The sequence below is a fragment of the Miniopterus schreibersii genome, assembly GCF_964146895.1.
Source record: "Miniopterus schreibersii genome assembly, chromosome: 2".
NCBI classification, from domain to species: Eukaryota; Metazoa; Chordata; class Mammalia; order Chiroptera; family Miniopteridae; genus Miniopterus; species Miniopterus schreibersii.
The window spans coordinates 106,562,076-106,581,161 of NC_138102.1; the positions used below are offsets into that span (position 1 = coordinate 106,562,076).

Consider the following 19,086-nt stretch of genomic DNA (forward strand, 5'->3'; position numbering starts at 1 on the left):
GCAAGGAATTGAAAATCTATTTGAAAAAATGACAGCCTGGTCAGTGTGGCTCAGCAGTTGAGCATAGACTTATGATCCAGGAGATCGAGGCTCGATTCCCAGTCAGGGAACATGCCCCAGTTGCGGGCTCGATCCCCAGCAGGGGGCGTGTAGGAGGCAGTCGATCAATGACTCTCTCTCATCATTGATGTTTCTATCTCTCTCCCTCTCCATTCTTCTCTCTGAAATCAATAAAAAAAAATATTTAAAAAATGATAATGACAGCCCTGGATGGTTTGGCTTGGTGGATAGAGCATCGGCCTGTGGACTGAAGGGTCCCAGGTTCAATTCTGGCCAAGGGCACATACCTTGGTTGCAGGCTCAATCCCTGGCCCTGGTTGGGGCTCTTGCAGGAAGCAACCAATCAATGTGTCTCTCTCACAATGATGTTTCTCTCACTCTCCCCCTTCCATTCTCTCTGAAAAGCAATGGAAAAAATATCCTCAGGTGAGGATTAAAAAAACCAAAAAAGTAAATACCTTCTCAATAAATATAAATCTCCACATGTATTTAAAATAATAATAATAATAATAATGACAGAAAACTTCTCTAATGTGGTGGAGAAAATAGACATACAAGTCCAGGAAGTGCAGAGAGTCCCAAACAAGATGAACCCTAAGAGGCCCACACCTAGACACATCATAATTAAAACGCAAAAGATTAAAGACAAAGAGAGAATCTTAAAAGCAGCAAGAGAAAAGCAGTTAGTTATCTATAAGGGAGTTCCCATAAGACTGTCAGCTGATTTCTCAACAGAAAATTTGCAGGCCAGGAGGGATTGGCAAGAAATATTCAAAGTGATGAAAAGCGGGGACCTACAACCAAAATAACTCTACCCAGCAAGGCTATCATTTAGAATCAAAGGACAGATAAATGACCTTCCCAGAAAATAAAAACCTAAAGGAGTTCATCACCACCAAACCAGTATTACAAGAAATGTTAGGGGAGAAGAAAGAAGAAGAAGGAGGAGGAGGAGGAGGAGGAGGAGGAGGAGGAGGAGGAGGAGGAAGGGGGAAGGAGGAAGGAGGAAGGAGGAAGGAAGAAGGAAGAAGGAAGAAGGAAGAAGGAAGAAGAAGAAGAAACTATAAAAAAGATAAAAAATAAAATGGCAATAAATACGTATCTATCAACAATTACTATAAGTGAAAATGGATTAAATCGTCCAATCAAAAGACATAGGATGGTTGAATGGATAAGAAAGCAAGATTCTTACATATGCTGTCTGCAAGAGAATTACTTCAGATTGAAAGACACACACAGACTGAAAGTAAAGGGATGGAAAAAGATATTTCATGAAAATGGAAACAAGCCAAAAATCTGGAGTAGCAATACTTATACCAAACAAAATAGACTTTAAAACTATAAGGTAACTTTAAAGGCTATAAGGAGAGACCACTCCTTCCACTTCTGGGTATTTATCTGAAGAAACCCAAAACACTAAATTGAAAAGACATATACATTCATATGTTTATCGCAGCATTATTTACAATAGCAAAGATATGGAAGCAACCTAAGTGCCCATCAATAGATGAATGGATAAAGAAGAAGTGATGCCTGGTTAGTGTGGCCCAGCAGTTGAGTGTAAACCCATGAACCAATAGGTCGCTGGTTCGTTTCCCTATCAGGATACATACTTGGGTTTTGGACTTGATCCCCAGTAGGGGGTATGCAGGAGGCAGCCGATCAATGACACTCTCTAGTCATTGATGTTTCTATCTCTCTATCTCTCTCCCTTCCTCTCTCTCTAAAATCAATAAAAACATATTTTTAAAAAATTTTTTGTAATGTCTTTATTGATTTCAGAGAGAGGTAGGGAGAGGGAGAGAGAGAGAAACATCAATGATGAAAGAGTCATGATTGGCTGCCTCCTGCACACCCCCTACTGGGGATTGAGCCTGCAACCCGGGCATGTGCCCTGACCGGGAATCAAACCTGGATCTCCTGGATCATAGGTTGATGCTCACCACTGAGCCACTCCGGCCAGGCAATAAAAACATATTTTTTAAAAAAGAAGTGGTACACATATACAATGGAATATGACTCAGCCATAAAAAAGAATGAAATCTTGCCATCTGCAACAACATGGGTAGACCTAGAGGCCATTGTGCTCAATGAAATAAGTCAGACAGAGAGACAAATGCCATATGATTTCACTTATTTGTGGAATCTAAAAAACAAAATAAGTGAACAAGCAGAACTAAGACAGACTCATAGATACAGAGAACATTTCGACAGTTGCCAGATGGGATGGGAGTGGGGGAACAGGTGAAAAAGGTGAAGGGGTTAAGAAGTACAAATAGGCAGTTACAGAATAGCCATGGGATGTAAAGTACAGCGTAGGGAATATAGCCAATAATATTGTAACAATTATGTATGGTGCCAGGTGGGTACTAGATTTATTGGGGTGATCACAAGTTATATAAATAAATGTCTAATCACTGGGTTGTACACCTGAAACTAATATAATATTGTATATCAAGTGTAATTGAAAAAGAAAAAAAATTGAAAGGAAAAAATATATATATGGCTTCTCAGACCCCACGCCAGATGCAATGTTTGAGGACTTCTCTCCCCAAGCAAACTATGATTTCTCAGGGGGCAGAAATAGTACATTTCAGAGCTCTATGTCCCCACTGGGTTCACCACAGTGCTGCCCACAGAAAAGTTCTCAGAAAATATGAAGGAACCACCTATTCACTTCTCAAACCTTTCTCAGGTTTTGAAGAACCTAAATGTAACTAACCCATGGGCAGGAGTTTGAGGCCAGAACTAGTTTGGCAAGAGTGCCTTACCTCTCTCCTTATCTCGCCCCCCCAAACCTTCCCCTCTCCATTTTACCAGACCTCAAGGTCTCAAAACAGCAATTGCCCTCCCAGCCCAAACATTCTGCTTTTCTGCTTACAGGTTTGAGGTCCTCCTGAATCACCATAATGGCTGAATGCATCACCTCGCGCTGCAGTTTCTCTGTCTGAGGCACTAGAGAAAAGACAGACATGCAGGGGAGTCAGTTTCCTCCCTCCTTTGTTGGTTCGGGAGGCATAAGACAGACAGGTAGGAGAAATTTTAGGCACAGTCCTGCTCTTCAAAGGCCAGGGCAAACCCCAGAGATTCTGTCTCCCATCCCTCTGCTTTAAAGCAGACTAAAGAGTGACCTAAAACAATATTTTCATCAAGATGGCACTTGCATCTCAGCCCTTCCCAGTCTCCCACAACTGCCCACACAAGTCCACCTCACCGGCTGAGCTGTCCTGCTCACCCTCTGCATCTCTCAAGCTTTAGAGCTGCCAGCACTGCTCTTTTTCTGTGTGAATCCCCTCTGCTGACTCAGTCTCCTTCCTGCTCTCAGCACAGCTCCTACACAGAGTCTGTTCCATCTCCCAGCTGACGCCTTCTCTGCATTCCTGTTGTCCATTGCCATGCTCACATTTAAGTAACTTATCACATATTATCTTGCATCATTTTGCTGTGTGAACAGGCTCATCTTCCCTACTTGACAGTGAGCTCCTTGAGAGCAGGGACCATGTCTTATTTATGTGTGTATTTTCTGTGCCTTGCACTGTGCTAGGCACACAGTGAAGGTCTGATGAACACTTGATTGGAGCTGAAGCCTACACTCCAAGATATGTTTTCTCTTTTAATTCTCACTAAGAATGCCTGTAGTAAGTATTAATGTTACCTCCCCTTTTCTTTTTTTCATAATCCGCATCCCAGGGTATGTTTTTATTAATTTTAGAGAGAAAGGAAGGGAGAGAGAGAGAGAAACATCGATATGAGAGAGAAGCATTAATTGGTCACCTCACATATGAACCCCCACCGGGGATTGAACCCACAACCTGGGTATGTGCCCTAACCGGGAATCAAGCCTGCAACCTTGTGGTGTACAGGATGAGCCACCCACTTTTCAAATGAAGAAATACAGGTATAGACTAAAAGTAATCTTCCCCTGCCCAGCCGGTTTGCTCAGTGGTTAGAGCGTCAGCTCACTGACTGAAGGATCCCAGGTTCGATTCCAGCCAAGGGCACATACCTTGGTTGCAGCCTCCAATCCGGTAGGTGCAGCTAATAAGAATCAAAGCCAGGATTTGAACCCACTGACTTTATATTGAGTTTAAAACTGTGTTTTTAACTACTATATGGAACTGTCTCCCAGAGAAGGAGATCCCTGGGACCAGGCTCAATTCCTACTCACATTCCTGGAACACATCTATGAATGCCTGAAGGCCTGATGTTATCTTGGATGGATCATTGGACTCCAAGGTCTTTCGTATTAAGTATACCAGCTGATCCTTGTATAACTTGGCTATCACAGGGCATGAATACAAGGGAATAAAGGGTATGTTTAAGTGGGAGGTGATAAGTAGGAGTAAATCATGCTCACAGCAAAACACTGATACCATGGGCTGGACAAATTAGGGTCTATGAGGTTGGAAAAAAGGAGGAAGAAAGAAAGCCAATGTTTGTCCAGCATTTACCATGTGCCAAGCATGGGGGCAGATGCTTTTCCTGAGCTAGGCCTGTCCCTCCCCTGCCCCACCGTGTGCCCTCCCATTAGGCCAGAACCTCTTTCATGATCATCAGTGCTGTAATCACATTATCACTTTCTGTGCTTCAGTTCACCAAAGGAGAAAGGGAAGCCAACCTCAGGTGAAGGGGGTGGGAACAAAAGGGGTAGGGGTGGGAGAATGTCTATGCCATTTGAGATTCGTTGAATTTCAGGCAAACTTTACATGAATTACTTTGCATCTTGTCTGAGGATGGAAGCCCCTCTTGGGAACCTATGCACCCATTTCAGTCCTGGGACACACATACCTGGGGCTAGGAAAATGTGTTAACTTACCCAGGATGAAGATAGCCTTCAGGGCAAGGCTGCTGTTCTCTACAGAGTGAGGATCTGATTGGTTGACTTTTTTACTCAGCTGTGGGAAGACCAAGGCCATCAGACCTGGGAGCACTGAAAAACCAGGGGCCCTGGGCATGGATGGAGAAACTGAGGTATACAGCCATGAAAAGTGTGGCACTTGCCCATAAGGAAAATGTGAAAATAGAACTCAGGAATTCACATACACAGCCCAAAAGGAAAGAAGACAGTGACCAACAAATTAAATATACAAAGGTTAAAACCTTTTTTTGCAAAGTGTTCTCAATTGTGCTCTTCCTATGCTAGGCTGCAACACAAAAGGCCTGCCATTTCCCACAGGCATAATGGAGTAGTTTGGACTTTCCGCCCTTAACCAGTTGAGGGGAAGCAACAATGGCCTTCACCCCAGGAAACATACAAAATGTATCCAATTTACCTCCCGGAGACTATCCACTCTGTGACCAATATCCAGGCATTTACCTGTTCCAGGGAAACCTGAGGTGTGTGCAGTTAAGGTCACCATGAGAAAAACTCCTGGGCTGTGTGCAGGTCACGACTTGGGCTGGGGTAACCATTACCTCCAAAGAAGAGGGGAAGACCAAACCCAGGATATTTCCAGCCCCCCAGCACTCACCTGCTCAAACAGCATGCCTGTAATGTTTTCCAGCTGGGATTCCAAGTTTAAACCTCCGCAGTCGCTGAGAGCCAGAGCATTCACAAGTTGGCAGATACACTGTGTGTGTAAGGACAAAGTCAGCCAGTCAGCCAGCCCTTGCCACAGCCTCATGGAAAAGCCTCTGTCCTCACATCTTCTCTTAGAGGTGGCCCAAGCATCACAGTTTCACACTGCCCTCTTGTACCTTTTCAAGAAAGGCCCAGGGGCTAGTTTTTCCATAGCCAAATACAGCCATTACCTGCTTTCCACCTCACCCAGAAAGCTACACTTACTTCCAAATAACCTCATTCTTCCACAGAAAGTTTTAGGGCAACTCAACATTGCAGGTGTTGGCTGACTTCAAAGAGGTAGGATAAAGAAATCATGGCCAAAGCAAGAACTTGTTCCGCGGTTCTGACTTTTAAAATTCGGAAAACCAAGTTTAAAAGCCTAAATATCTACCCTTTACCTAGTGGATTGTATTGTTTCATGGGTTGTTCTTATCACTTGTATGAGAGTGCTACAAATAGCCTTAGTTTTCACATTTGTAAATATTCCATTTGATTTTTTTAAAAAACAGCTTTATTGATGTCTAACTGATACATAATAAACTTCACATTTTTAAAGTATACAGTTTAATAAACATAAACACACTTGAAACTATCCCCACAATTAAGATAATAAATATATCCATCACCCCCAAAAGTTTCCTCTTGTCTCTTTGTAACCCCTCCTTCCCTTACCTCCCAACACCTTTCCTTTCCCCAGGCAACCACTAATCTGCTTTCTGTCACTATAGATCTGTCACTTACTTTTTAAGAAACTGCCAAACTGTTTTCCAAAATGATTGTGCCAATTTACATTCTAATGGGTGTGTAGTGGCATCTCACTGAAATTTTAAATTCCCTAATGTCTAAATGATGTTTAGCAACTTCTCCTATGCTAACTTGCCATCCCCATATCTATTCAAATTTTTTGCCAGTTAAAAAAAATTTTTTAATTGATTTTAGAGAGGAAAGGGGAGAGAGAGAGAGAGAGATAGAGAGAGGGGGGGGGGAGAGAGGAACATCGGTGAGAGAGAAACACGGATCGGTTGCCTCCCAGACATGCCCCCCCCGACAGGACCAGGATCAAACTGCAACCTGGGTATGTGCCCTGACTGGGAATCAAACCCACCACCTTTGGTTGTACCAGACGATGATCCAGCCAACTGAGCCACACTGGCCAGGGTTGTTTTTAAAAATTTTAATTGAGTTTTGAGAGTTCTTTATATATTCTGGACACATATATATGATTTGCAAATATTTTCTTCCAGTCTAAGACTTGTCTTTTCATTGTCTTAACAGTTCTCAAAGAACAGAAATTATTCATTTTCAGGGGTGGTGGTGGTGGTAAAGGGGTGGAGCGATTGAGAAAAAAAGAGCCCTAGACTATTTGCTCAGTGATTAGAGCGTCGGCCTGCAGACTGAAGGGCCCCGGGTTGATTTCAGGCCAAGGGCACCGTACCTCGGTTGCAGGCTGGATTCCCACCCCTATCGGGTCATGTGCGGGAAGCAGCCAATTGATGTCTCTCTCACATCAAACTTTCTCTCTTTCTCTCCCTTCCATTCTCTCTGAAAAGCAATAGAAAACATATCCTTGGTTGAGGATTAAAAGAAAAGAAAAAGAAAAAAAAAAAAAAGAAAAAACTCATGGACACAGATAACCTGGTGGTGATTGCTGGGGGGTTGGGAGTGAGGGGGGTGGAAGGGGGTAGAAGGGGGATAGATGATGGTGGATGGAGACTTAACTTGGGATGGTGAACACAAAATACAGTGTACAGATGGATGTGTTATAGAATTGTGCACCTGCAGCCCTTATAATTTTGTTGACCAGTGTCACCCAATAAATAGGAAAAAGAAAATATTAAATTTAAATTAAAAAGTAAAAAAAGAAATTATTCATTTGATAAAGTCCAATTTATTTATCCATTTTTTTTAAATCATGTTTTATTTTTCGCCCTGGCTGTGTGGCTCAGTTGGTTGGAGCATTGCCCTGGGCACTGAAATGTTGTGGGTTTGATTCCTGGTCAGGGCACATACCCCTGGTAGGGGACTTGCAGGAGGCCACCAATCGAAGGATCGATGTTTCACTCAATCGATGCTTCTCTCTCTCTCCCCTCTCCCTTCCTCTATTTGAATATTTTAAAAATAAATCAATAAATGAAATCATGTTTTATTTTTCAATTGTAGTTCACACACAATATTATATTAGTTTCAGGTATACAACCCAGTGATTAGACACTAAGTAACTTACAAAGTGGATAAATCTAGTGGCTATCTGATACCATATATAGTTATTACAGTATTACTGACTATATTCCCTATGCTGCACTTTACATCCCATGACTATTTTGTAACTGCCAATTTGTACTTCTTAATGCCTTCACCTTTTTCACCCACCCACCATGCCCTCCCATCCATCAACCACCAAAATGTTCTCTGTATCTATGAGTCTGTTTCAGTTCCACTTGTTTGTTCATTTTGTTTTTTAGATTCCACAAATAAGTGAAATCATATAGCATTTGTCTTTCTCTGACTGACTTATTTCACTCGGCACAATACCCTCTGGTCAATCCATGTTGTTGCAGAGGGCAAGATTTCATTCTTTTTATGGCTGATAGTGTTTTTGTTTCAGTACTTCAAAGGTGTTATTCGACTATGTATCTTCTCAGTTGTGTTGTTTCCATTCAGAAATCTGTTATTGTTTTTATTCCTCCATATGAAACATGCTTTTGTGCACTTAAGATTTTCTCTTTTTCACTGGTTTTGAGAAATTTGATTATGATGTGACTTGCTGTAGCTTTTTATGCATATATGCATATAAGTTTTTATGTTAATCTCTTCCCATCCACCCCCAACCCCTACCTTCCCTCTGAGATTCGTCAGTCTGTTCCATGCTTCTATGTCTCTGGATCTATTTTGTTCAGTATATTTTGTTCATTAGATTCCACATATGAGTAAGATCACGTGACACTTGTCTTTCTCTGACTGGCTTATTTCTCTTAGCATAATATTCTCCAGGTCCCACCATCCTGTCTCAAAGGGTAGGGGATGCTTCTTTTTTTACAGCTGCATAGTATTCCATGGTGTAAATGTCTGAGAAGATGCTTCGTATGAATTCAATCTTCTTGAACTTGTAGAGACTTGTTTTGTGTCCTAACATGTGGTCTATCTTTGAGAATGTCCCATGTGCACCTGAGCAGAATGTTCTGCTAAATTACATTTATAGAAATGTTCTGTAAATGTCAATTAAATCCATCTGATCTAGTATGTCATTTATTTTTTTAAATTTATCTTTATTGTTGAAAGCATTACAGGAGTCCCATTTTTCCCCCCAATTGACTACCTCCACCTCGCTCCCACCCCCTCCCCAGACCTTCACCCCGTCATTGTCTGTGTCCATGGGTTATGCACATATGCATATAACTTCTTTGGTTAACCTCTTCCCACCCTCCACCACCCCCTTCCCTCTTCCCTCTGAAATATGATCATCTGTTACATGCGTCCATGTCTCTGGATCTATTTAGTTCATCAGATTCTTTTGTTCATTAGCTTCTTCTTAAAGAAGACCCTTCAACTTTTCCTGTAGTGATGGTTTGGTGGTGATGAACTCCTTTAGCTTTTCCTTGTCTGAGAAGCTCTTCATCTGACTTTCAATTCTAAATGCTAGCTTTGCTGGGTAGAGTAATTTTGGTTGTAGTTCCATGTTTTTCATCACTTTGAATATTTCTTGCCACTCCCTTCTGGCCTGTAAAGTTTCTGTTGAGAAATCAGCTGACAGTTGTATGGGTGCTCCCTTGTATATAATTAACTGCTTTTCTCTTGCTGCTTTTAATATTCTCTCTTTGTCTTTAACCTCTGGCATTTTAATTATGATGTGTCTTGCTGTGAGCCTCTTTGGGTTCCTCTTGTTTGGGACCCTCTGTGCTTCCTGGACTGGTAAGTCTGTTTCTTTCCCCAGGTACGGGAAGTTTTCTGCCATTATTTTTTTAAATAGGTTTTCAATTTCTTGCTCTCTTTCCTCTCCTTCAGGTTCCCCAATAATACGAATGTTGGGCCTCTTGAAGTTGTCCCAGAGGCTCCTTATGCTATCTTCATATTTCTGGATTCTTTTTTCTTCTTGCTCTTCTGGTTGGGTGTTTTTTGTTTCTTCATGTTCCAAATTGCTGATTTGATTCTCAGCGTCATCTGCTCTACTGTTGATTATTCTTCCTTTTAGTTCGTGTAGCCTTCATTTCAGATTGGTCCTTTATTATGTCATCGATTTTCTCAATTATTTTCTTCATACTCTTACTAATATCCTTGAGCATCCTTATAACCATTATTCTGAACTCTGTATCTGTTAGCTTGCTTGGATCTATTTCATTTAGTTCCTTTTCTAGAGATTTCTTCTGTTCTTTCCTTTGTGACATGTTTTTTTGCCTCCGCACTTTGGCTGTTTCCTGTTGTTTGTTTCTATGTATTAGGTAGAGCTGCTATGTCTCTTGGAATTTGTAGAGTGGCTTTGTGTAGTGGGTGTCCTGTAGTGTTCAGTGGCTCAGCCTCCCCAGTCACCTGAGCTGGGCCTTCTAGGTGCTCCCCTGTGTGGGTTGTGTGTACTGTCCTGTTGTAGTTGACCCTTGGTTGCTGTTGGCATCCCTGGGAGGAATTGACCCCCAGGCCAATCAGCTTTGAGGACCAGCTGCAACTACAGCCAATGAGCTGCTGTGCTGGAGACACTTCAGTGGGGCTTTGGTGTTCACCAAGTGCGCCCCTTGAGTGTGTCACTTGTGGATGTGGTAGGGTTGTAATCCAGTGTGGTCGAGTCTGACCACCAGGAGCACTGTCTCTGGGGCCTCCGGGGAGATGCAAAGTCAGCCTCTGCCAGTGCCTTGCCCAGGGCCACCCAGCATGAGCTACATAGTAAATCGTAGTTGGCTGCTACTTGTGCTGGGCTTGGAGGTGTCCAAGAGAGGTCAAGCTATGAGCCAATGCAGGCTGCCATTAGTGCCATGCCTGGGGCCACTTATCAAGCCATATGGGGCATGCTCCTGCTTGTTTGAGAGATTTTAGGAAAGTCCTAAGCATGAGGCTTGAGAGGCCACTTGCATAGAAAAGCCACTGGAAATGGCCTGGATGAACCTGCAGGTAGGGAGGGGCGGGGTCTCTGGGAATCACTGGGGCAGGGCAAAGGTGTGAGTCAGGTGCTGGAGATTTAAATATGGCACCTGCCTGCCAGCTGTGTTGGGGGAGTGCTCGCCAAAGGAGCAATGGCCTCTTCCAGCTCTTCTGCCTGGAGAAAGCTGCCCCTTCACCTCTCCCCCGGATTTCAGGCAGGTTAGCTCTTCCCCAAGTGTCCCAGGTTCCTTTCAAGCTGCTGCCCAGTGCTGGGGCTCAGAGGGAGCGCGTCTGAGTAAGTCCATGCGTGGGCCCTTTAAGAGGAGCTGCCTGGGACTCCTGCAGCCTCCGCATGCCTCAGCGACAGTCCCTGCTGGTTTTCACAGCCCAAAGTTGTGGGGACTTCTCTTCCCGGCCCTGGATCCCTGGGCTGGGGGCCTGATGTGGGGCTGGGACCCCTCACTCCTCCAGGAAACCTCTACGGCCGAGATGCCCCTCCCGGGTTTGAACCGAAGCACCAGGTGTGGGCCTGCGGCCACATCTCCACGTTCCAGCCCCGTTCTGCCCATGTCTCCAACCCTCCTACAGGTCTCGGTGCTTCTTCAGTTCCCTGGTTGTAGGGCTTCTGTTCAGCTAGATTTCAGGAGGTTCTGAGTGATGGTTGTTCTGTATTTTAGTTGTAATTTGATGTGGTTGTGCGAGGCGGCAGGTACAGCTGTTACCTACACCGCCATCTTGATATGTCTCTCTAATATGTCATTTAGAGTCATTGTTTCCTTGTTGAATTTTTGTCTGGACAATCTATCCAGTAAGGTGTTAAAGTCCCCTACTATCACTGTATTGCTGTCAATCTCTCCTTTAAAGTCCTCCAGGAGTGTGTTTTTTTTCCAGCCTGTGTGAGTCTTTTGTTCTGAGGTGGTTCTCTTGTAGACAGCATATATTTGGGTCATGTTTACTTATCCATTCAGCTACCCTACATCTTTTGATTGGGACATTTAATCCACTTATGTTTAAGACTATTGATAGGTACTTATCTATTGCCATTTTATTTCTTTATGCCTATGTTTTTCTCTATATATTTTTCTACTTCTTATTACAGCAGTCCCTTTAACATTTCTTGCAGTGCTGGTTAGGTGATTATAAACTCCTTTTGCTTTTATTTCATCACTGTATTTTGAATGATAGCCTTGCTGGATAAAGTACCCTTCGTTTCAGATCCTGGTTTTGCATTACTTTGAATATTCCATGCCATTCCCTTCTGGCCTGTAGGGTTTCTGAAAAGAAATCAGCCAATGGCCTTATGGGAGCTTTTTTGTAGGTAACAGATTCCTTTTCTTGTGCTACTTTTAAGATTCTCTCTTTGTCTTGAATTTTTGGCATTTTAATTATGATGTGTCTAGGAGTGGTCCTCTTTGGGTTCTTCTTGCTTGGGACTCTCTGTGCTTCCTGAATTTGTGTGGCTTTTTCCTTAACCAGGTTAGGGAAATTTTCTGCCATTATTTCTTCAAATAAATTCTCTATCCCTTGCTCATTCTCTTCCCCTTCTGACACTCCTATGATGGGAATATTGTTATGTTTCATGTCCCACAGCTCCCTTAGACTGTCCTGTTTTTTAATTGATTTTTCTTTTTGGTTCTCTGATTGAGTCATTTCTTTTCTACCCTGTCTTCTAATTTGCTGATCTGATCCTCACCTTCCCCTAATCTGCTATTCATTCCTTCCAATGTTGTTGTTTTTTTTCCCTCCTATGTCATTCTTAATTTCCTTCATAGTTTTTATATATTTTTTCATGCTATTGAGCATCCTTATGATCAGTACTCTGAACTCTATATCTGATAGATTACTAATCTCCATTTCATTTAGCTCTTCTTCTGGAGAATTATTTTGTTCTTTCATTTTGGGGCTTTTTTTTTTTTTTTCCTCATCATTTTGGCTGCCTGTTTGGATTTGTTTCTATGTATTAGGTAGATCTGCTAGGATTACCAGTCTTTTGGATTGGTGCAGGCCAATGTCAGACATTGTTTGTGACTGGCCTTGAGTACCCTGTTTGAAGATTTCCACACCCCACAGCTTGTGGTGTCTTCTGCTGGGGCTGGATGTGTTTGGACAGAACCAAGAGGTGCACCACTGTCTGTCTGCTTTTCCAAGCCCTGGGTCCAGAAGTAAATCAATCAAAGATTCAAAGCACCCAGAGGCTTTATTCAGTCTTTTAATGAGCCTCAGGCTATAGAAACCACATAGTGGGGCCAGAGGTTTTCCAGTAGGGTGGGGCAATTGCTTCCCCCCTCAGGCAAAAGCTGCTTGGAAGATAAATGTCTGCCTGAGAAATATGTCCTCTGTAGTAATGGGGAATGACTTAGCACCAGGTTCCAAAGGGGTGCTTCTGAGATCTATTCCCCCAACCAACCCCCGTGGATTCTCCTCACACCGCTCTAGTCCACTCTGCCTCTGCCGAAGCCCAAGTTGAGTGGCTGCACACAAAGCTTTGTGTGTTGGCCCTTTAAGAGGGTGCCTGCCTTTCCAACTCTCTCTCCCTGGCAGACAGAAACCCTGCTGCTGTTCACAGCCAGGTATTATGTGGGCACCTTTCTCAGTTTTGGTGCTCTGGGCTGGGAAGCCCAGCTTGGGGTTTAGGCCCCAGAGTTCTCAGTGGGAACCATCTGCAGCTGAGATATCCCTCCAGACCTTCAGATGCTGCCTATGGGAACCTGGCCAGCCCTCATGGGCCTCCTCACTTCTTACCAGTCTTTATGCCGTCTCCACTTTTCAACCTTGGTTATAAGGGTGCTCCCCAGATAGTCTTTGGTTGCAGTTGATTATTCAGGGTGGCTTTTCTATATTTTAGGTGTAATTTCAGTTTGGTCCTGGGAGAGTGTCGGTGTAGTTTCCACTCAATCCACCACCATCTTGGATCCTCAACCACTATTTCTTTAAGTACATTTTCTGTCTCTCTCCTTTATGAGAGGACTCAAACTGCACATAAATTAGGCTGCTTGAAGTTGTCCCGTGCCTCGCTGATGTTTTCTTCTTTATTTATTTTTCATTATTTTCTGTTTCATTTTGTGTAATTTCTATTGCTATGTCTTTAATTAACCTTTTTTTTTTTTCTTTTGCAAGGTCTAATCTATCATTAACTGCATCCATTGTTTTTTCATCATAGATATTCTAGTTCTTAGCTCTAGAAGTTCAATTTGGGTCTGTTTTAAAAATATTTTTCTTGATTCCTACTTATTTACTTAATCTTTCCACTAGTTTTTAAACCAATAGGATCAGTTATAATATCTGTTTTAATGTCCTTGTCTGCTTCTTCTAACATCTGTGAGTTCTGGGTCAGCTTTGATTGATTTGATTTTTCTCCTTATTATAGGCCATATTTTTCTGCTTCTTTGCATGCCTGGTGATTTTTTTTTTTAATTTAATGCCACTCATTGTAAACTTACCATGTTGGGTGCTGAATATTTATTATTATTATTATTATTATTATGTTTTATTTGATTTTTTTGTATAAAACATTACAGATGTCCCTTTTTCTCCCCAGTGACCCATTCCACCCTGTCCCATCCCCCTCCCAAGTCCCTCTCCTCACCATTGTCTGTATGCTTGGGTTGTGCATATATGCATATAAATTCTTTGGTTAATCTCTCCCCCTCCACCCACCCGGGTGCTAGATATTTTTATATTCCTATAAATATTCAGTTTTTCCTGGGACACAGTTAAAGTTTCTTGAAAATAATTTCATCTTTTTGGGTCTTGCTTTTAATATTTTGTTAGACAGGACCAGAAGAGCATTCAGCCTACTATTAATTTTGCCCCCAACCCACCCAGTACTCTACCTAATGCCCTGTGAATTATGAGGTTTTAAGGCTAGCTTGTGGGAACAGGTATTATTCTTGGCCCTGTGTGAGTTCTGGCTACCGTTCTTTCAAGTCTTGGTTCTTTTCCTCACCTGGGACCATTTCCTCACACACATGGATTGTTTAATATTCCACCCTGTAAATTCTAGCTTCATTGGTCTCCCTGGGCTCTCATTGCTATTTTCGCAACTCAGAAGTCCATCAGACTCTTCCTGGGTTTTGTTTCCCTCTGCCACTGCCTGGAAACTCTCTTAAGGAAGTAAGCTGGGGCAAGTATAGAGCTTACATCATGTCTCTCAGGGGCACTGTTCTTTGTTGCCTGATGTTCAATGTTTTGAGACTCATTATTTCATATATTTTGCCTGGTGTTTTAGTTGTTTCAGAGAAGAAAGTAACTCTGGCCTCAGTTACTCTATCTTTTCCAGAGAAGAAATCTCTTTGCTGGATTTTGCATATTTAACATTTCTTTCCCTTTGGTTTGACTCATGGACCCCCAAATTGGGCCAGCCTCCCTAAGTAGAGCTGATTAGTGCTAGTTGATGTCCAAATAAATTATACTACAGACTGGCAAATATCTCAATTCTTAATCATTCTCCCCTGAAGTGATAGAGAAGGAGGAGAGAGAAGGGGGAAGCAGCCAAAACATTTCCACTGTCCACTAAAATGTTGGATAGAATCTCTACCCAACCAATCTGCAGACTAGCAGTTAGGTTACAAATTTTATCCTCCAACTGGCTAATTGACTACACAGAGCAAACCTCTGCTCCAATGCACAGACCTTACCCTTAGGCAACATGCAGACTTGTGCCAGGAGGGTAAGTAAATAGGAAACTGGCTGGTCCACTAAAGGAGAAAACTCAGAGTACATACATGAGAAAAGTCAAGTCTTCATATACTAAGGAAAGTGCACTTGAGGTGGTGGTGCAATGGTAGACCACAAACTGTGATCCCTGGAAACTTGATGCTAATGGGTGTTGCACTAAAAAAAATAAAAAAATAAAAATTCTCTTCTTGTAAATTTACAAATGCATAATAACATGTTGAGCAACCATGAAAAATGTACCTCTCAGATGCCTACTCTGGAGGGCATAATTGACCAACACCTCCAATTTCTGCACTCTAAAATCCATCACTGTTAAAACGGAGGCTAGATTCCCACAGGTTTCTCCCAGCCAATGTCTGAGTATGGAAGGTCCACTAAAGGAGGCCTATGTATGCAAGATGTAGGACTTTTTTGATGGGTGATGTTGGGTAAATGACTCCCTGTTGGCATTGCTGAAACTTTCTTAGAAATACACTATAATTTAAGACTTTCCTCTCTTCCTCCCTTCTCCCTTCCTTCCTTTGTTCCCCCTCTCCTTATCAAGGGTCAGGCCTGCTACTCAGTCTCATGGCTCTCCCAGCCTCCTCAGGCTCCTTCCCTGTTTTTTCCTCACAGGTGTTCCTCCAATAAATCTCTTGCACCTCAATTCCATGTTGGTATCTGTTTCTTGGAGGAACAGACTAACCCACATATTGAAGGCTCTGAGGAGTCCTACAGTTAAGAAATTTGTTTAATTTTAAACTCAGCATTTTCCACCCATTTTACTAAATAACACACCTTCTTTTTGTGGAACACCTACTAGAAGTTGGGGGAACTCAGTTTGAGAAATGCCATTGAGTTGGAAAGAGGACTGAAACAGCAATCAGAAAATTTGGGTTCTGATTTTTGGTCCTCTGCTCATAAAAATATCTAATACTTGTATAACATTTCTGTCACAGGCAGAATTCTGATATGGCCCTTGAAATCCCAGGCCCTTGGTATTGCATACGTTCAATCAAGCACTAATCTTGGTGTTGATGTGAAGGGATTTTGCAGATGTAATTAAGGTCCCATACCAGTTGACTTTAAAATAGGAAGATTATCCAGGTAGGTTTGATCTAATCTCATGAGCCCTTTAAATCTGGGTCTAGAGGTCAGAGACAGGGAAGTCAGAGAGTTTCAAAGCATGAGGTGAATTCAACAGGTGGGCATGGCTGAGTTCCAGTAAAACATTAGTTACAAATACAAGCTTCGGAATGGATTTGGCCTGTAGGCCATGTATTGCCAACTCCAGCATTAACTACTCAATAAATATGAAATACATGAACTAGTAAAATTTCCTTTCACCCCAACCCAATCACCTGGGTAATGTAGAAAGGTGTCACTATTGTAGACATCAACGTCATTAACCATCGGGTTAACTGGTTCACTTGGTTCTTGAGTTTGAATTGTGGCATAAGGAAGAAGAGATGGCCAAATATCACCAGTACCTGCTCTGTCACCTGTGCCCAAAGAGACACACAAACTTGCATCAGCAAAGGGATGAAGGCAGGACAGGTCCTCAGGGGTATTGCCTTATTCATCTTTGTATGACCAGAGCCTAGTACAGTGCCTGGCAAACGAGAATAATCAGTAAATGTAAATTGCATACTTAACAAATAAGTGAATAGACAGTGGAGTGCTTTTTGACTATACCCTTTTCTGGAGAATGGTAAGAGGCACCTGAGGAGAATCACCCTGCTCTCCTGGAAAAGCCTGGTGAGTCAGCCTCCACCAGCAAGTGAACAAACACTGCCCTGCCCCACCTTTGGCTCAAGTCTTACTCCTTCAGCCCATCCACCCAACCCCTGTATTTCCCACTCCCACCTTGTGCTTGTCCTTCAAAGACCAACGGTTGAAGAGGATGCGGAAGGTGTGGTAGGCCTTGATGGACACTTCCTTTTGAGTGATGACCATCACTTTATCATCCCAAGCGCCCAGATGCTTTTGGGCACTGATGACCAATCCATAGAGCACTGCAAGGAGAGAAGGGAGTTAGAGCTGCCCATCACCTTTCCCTTCCCACAAAGGGAAGTATACAGACCTGTAAGTACAGTCCTCTCCTCCCCAACCCAAAAAGGGCTTTTGGGGTCCTGTGCTGAGAAAGACCAACCCATCCACCACCTCCCCAACTATCTTTCCTTTCTGACCATACTTAGTCCACCCAGTATGGGCAGAGAAAGTGAAAGAAAAAGGCTGTCAACACCTACAGCATCCCTATCAAATTTGCTCTTTGCCCCAAACCAGACCAAGAAAGGTCAGATGGAGAAGAGCATCTACTCACACCTGGCCTGCTCTCAGCCATCATCTGCCCCTTCCATAGACTTATGCAATCCAAATTCAGAGGGACCTAGTCTCTTCATGGCCTTCTTTCCTCCCTCCCTGATTCCAACTAAGCCTTCCCCAGACCCTCCTGACTCTCACCATGACAAATCGCCAACATGTCATCTTCCTCTTGAGCCATCCTCAGAAGGCGCAGGATATATTTCCATAAGGAACCAATGTAGGAAACTGAACCTACAGCTGGGAGGGAGAGCACAAGAAAAACATCCCTAACCCAGAGAGAGGAGCCTCCCAGCCTAGCTGTAGAAAACCTTATGATTAGGGACCAGGAGGCTTGGGTTCTGATCCTGGCTCTGCCTCCAAAGAGTCTGGACAATGAAGAGCAAGTTAATTTATCCTAGTTTCTGCTTCCTCAGCTGTTAAATAGGACTACAGTTCCTAATGTGACCACCTCACAGGATTGCTGAGAAAATTAAGCTCAATAATGTATGTTTGCATAGCATACAGATGCAAGGTATTGCCAGACTCTATACATACACACTCCCTTCCAAGGACCCTTAAGGAAACAGAGTTGTGCTGCCTGAGGCTCTTCTCACTGTTCTGAAGTTGCCCAGATTAGATCCAGAGACACATTTCCAGTTTCTGTCGCTGTGTCCTCTGAGTTTACTGTGCAGCCCCACCCATAAGCCTTGTCATTTTGAACCTAATGCCCAGAAGGCCAGCTGACTTCCCCCAACCTCTCCTTGGCCCCAACTCCAAGTGGTAAAGAAAGGGCGGGTACTGTCATTTGCCCGGTGACTTGATTTTTTTTTTCATACTTCGTGATTCATGGAGGGGAGTGAAATGGGTAAGAGAGATAATGCTGTCACCAACAGCCACCAACATGGAGATTGTATGGTGATTCTCTGCCTCATCCTACTACACTATTACCTTCCAAATCTCTAATCAAATTAAAAGCTTCAGGTTCTCCTAAGCAAAGCACTCTTTACTTCTCTTTTGATCCTCCCACCTCTGTTGAACGGGGGCTTTTTAATTCAGCCTTCTCTCTCCATCTTTGTTCCCAAGTCTTACCTCCAGCCCCACAGTCTCCCATACCCTAATATGCCCTCCTGTGCCATTTCTAGCCTCAAGGAACTCCCTTCTGAGTTTCCGTAAGTCCCAAAAGGATCCTAGTTTGTCTCCCTCCCCTCTACACACACATCCATGACTAGACTAAGTGGAGATGCCCAGTGAAAGGAGTGAGGATGATAAAGCTATACTCTAAATTCCATACAGCACCCCCACCGCCTGCTGTCCCTGTTCTCTTCTCAAACTAACCCTTCCACCACAGAGAGCAATACCTTGGGAAAGACTGAGCTTCCCCACTGCAACCAGGAGGCTCCTTGGGGGCAGATTATACCCACGCAGTCTGTCCCATA

At 43.1% G+C, this 19,086-nt stretch overlaps 1 protein-coding gene across 1 annotated transcript in view; it reads right to left on the reverse strand.

Moving 5' to 3' along the window:
• LOC308552499 (maestro heat-like repeat-containing protein family member 1) overlaps nucleotides 1-18,761 on the reverse strand; it is a gene marked incomplete at its 5' end in the record, with an annotated part of 81,961 nt that extends 63,200 nt beyond the window's left edge. The window contains 6 exons of the mRNA XM_081127756.1: nucleotides 2,942-3,007; nucleotides 5,532-5,630; nucleotides 16,708-16,848; nucleotides 17,213-17,361; nucleotides 17,810-17,908; nucleotides 18,740-18,761. Coding sequence (XP_080983882.1) covers nucleotides 2,942-3,007; nucleotides 5,532-5,630; nucleotides 16,708-16,848; nucleotides 17,213-17,361; nucleotides 17,810-17,908; nucleotides 18,740-18,761 — 576 coding nt within the window. The remainder of the gene's footprint in view (nucleotides 1-2,941; nucleotides 3,008-5,531; nucleotides 5,631-16,707; nucleotides 16,849-17,212; nucleotides 17,362-17,809; nucleotides 17,909-18,739) is intronic.
• Nucleotides 18,762-19,086: the final 325 nt, after the last annotated feature.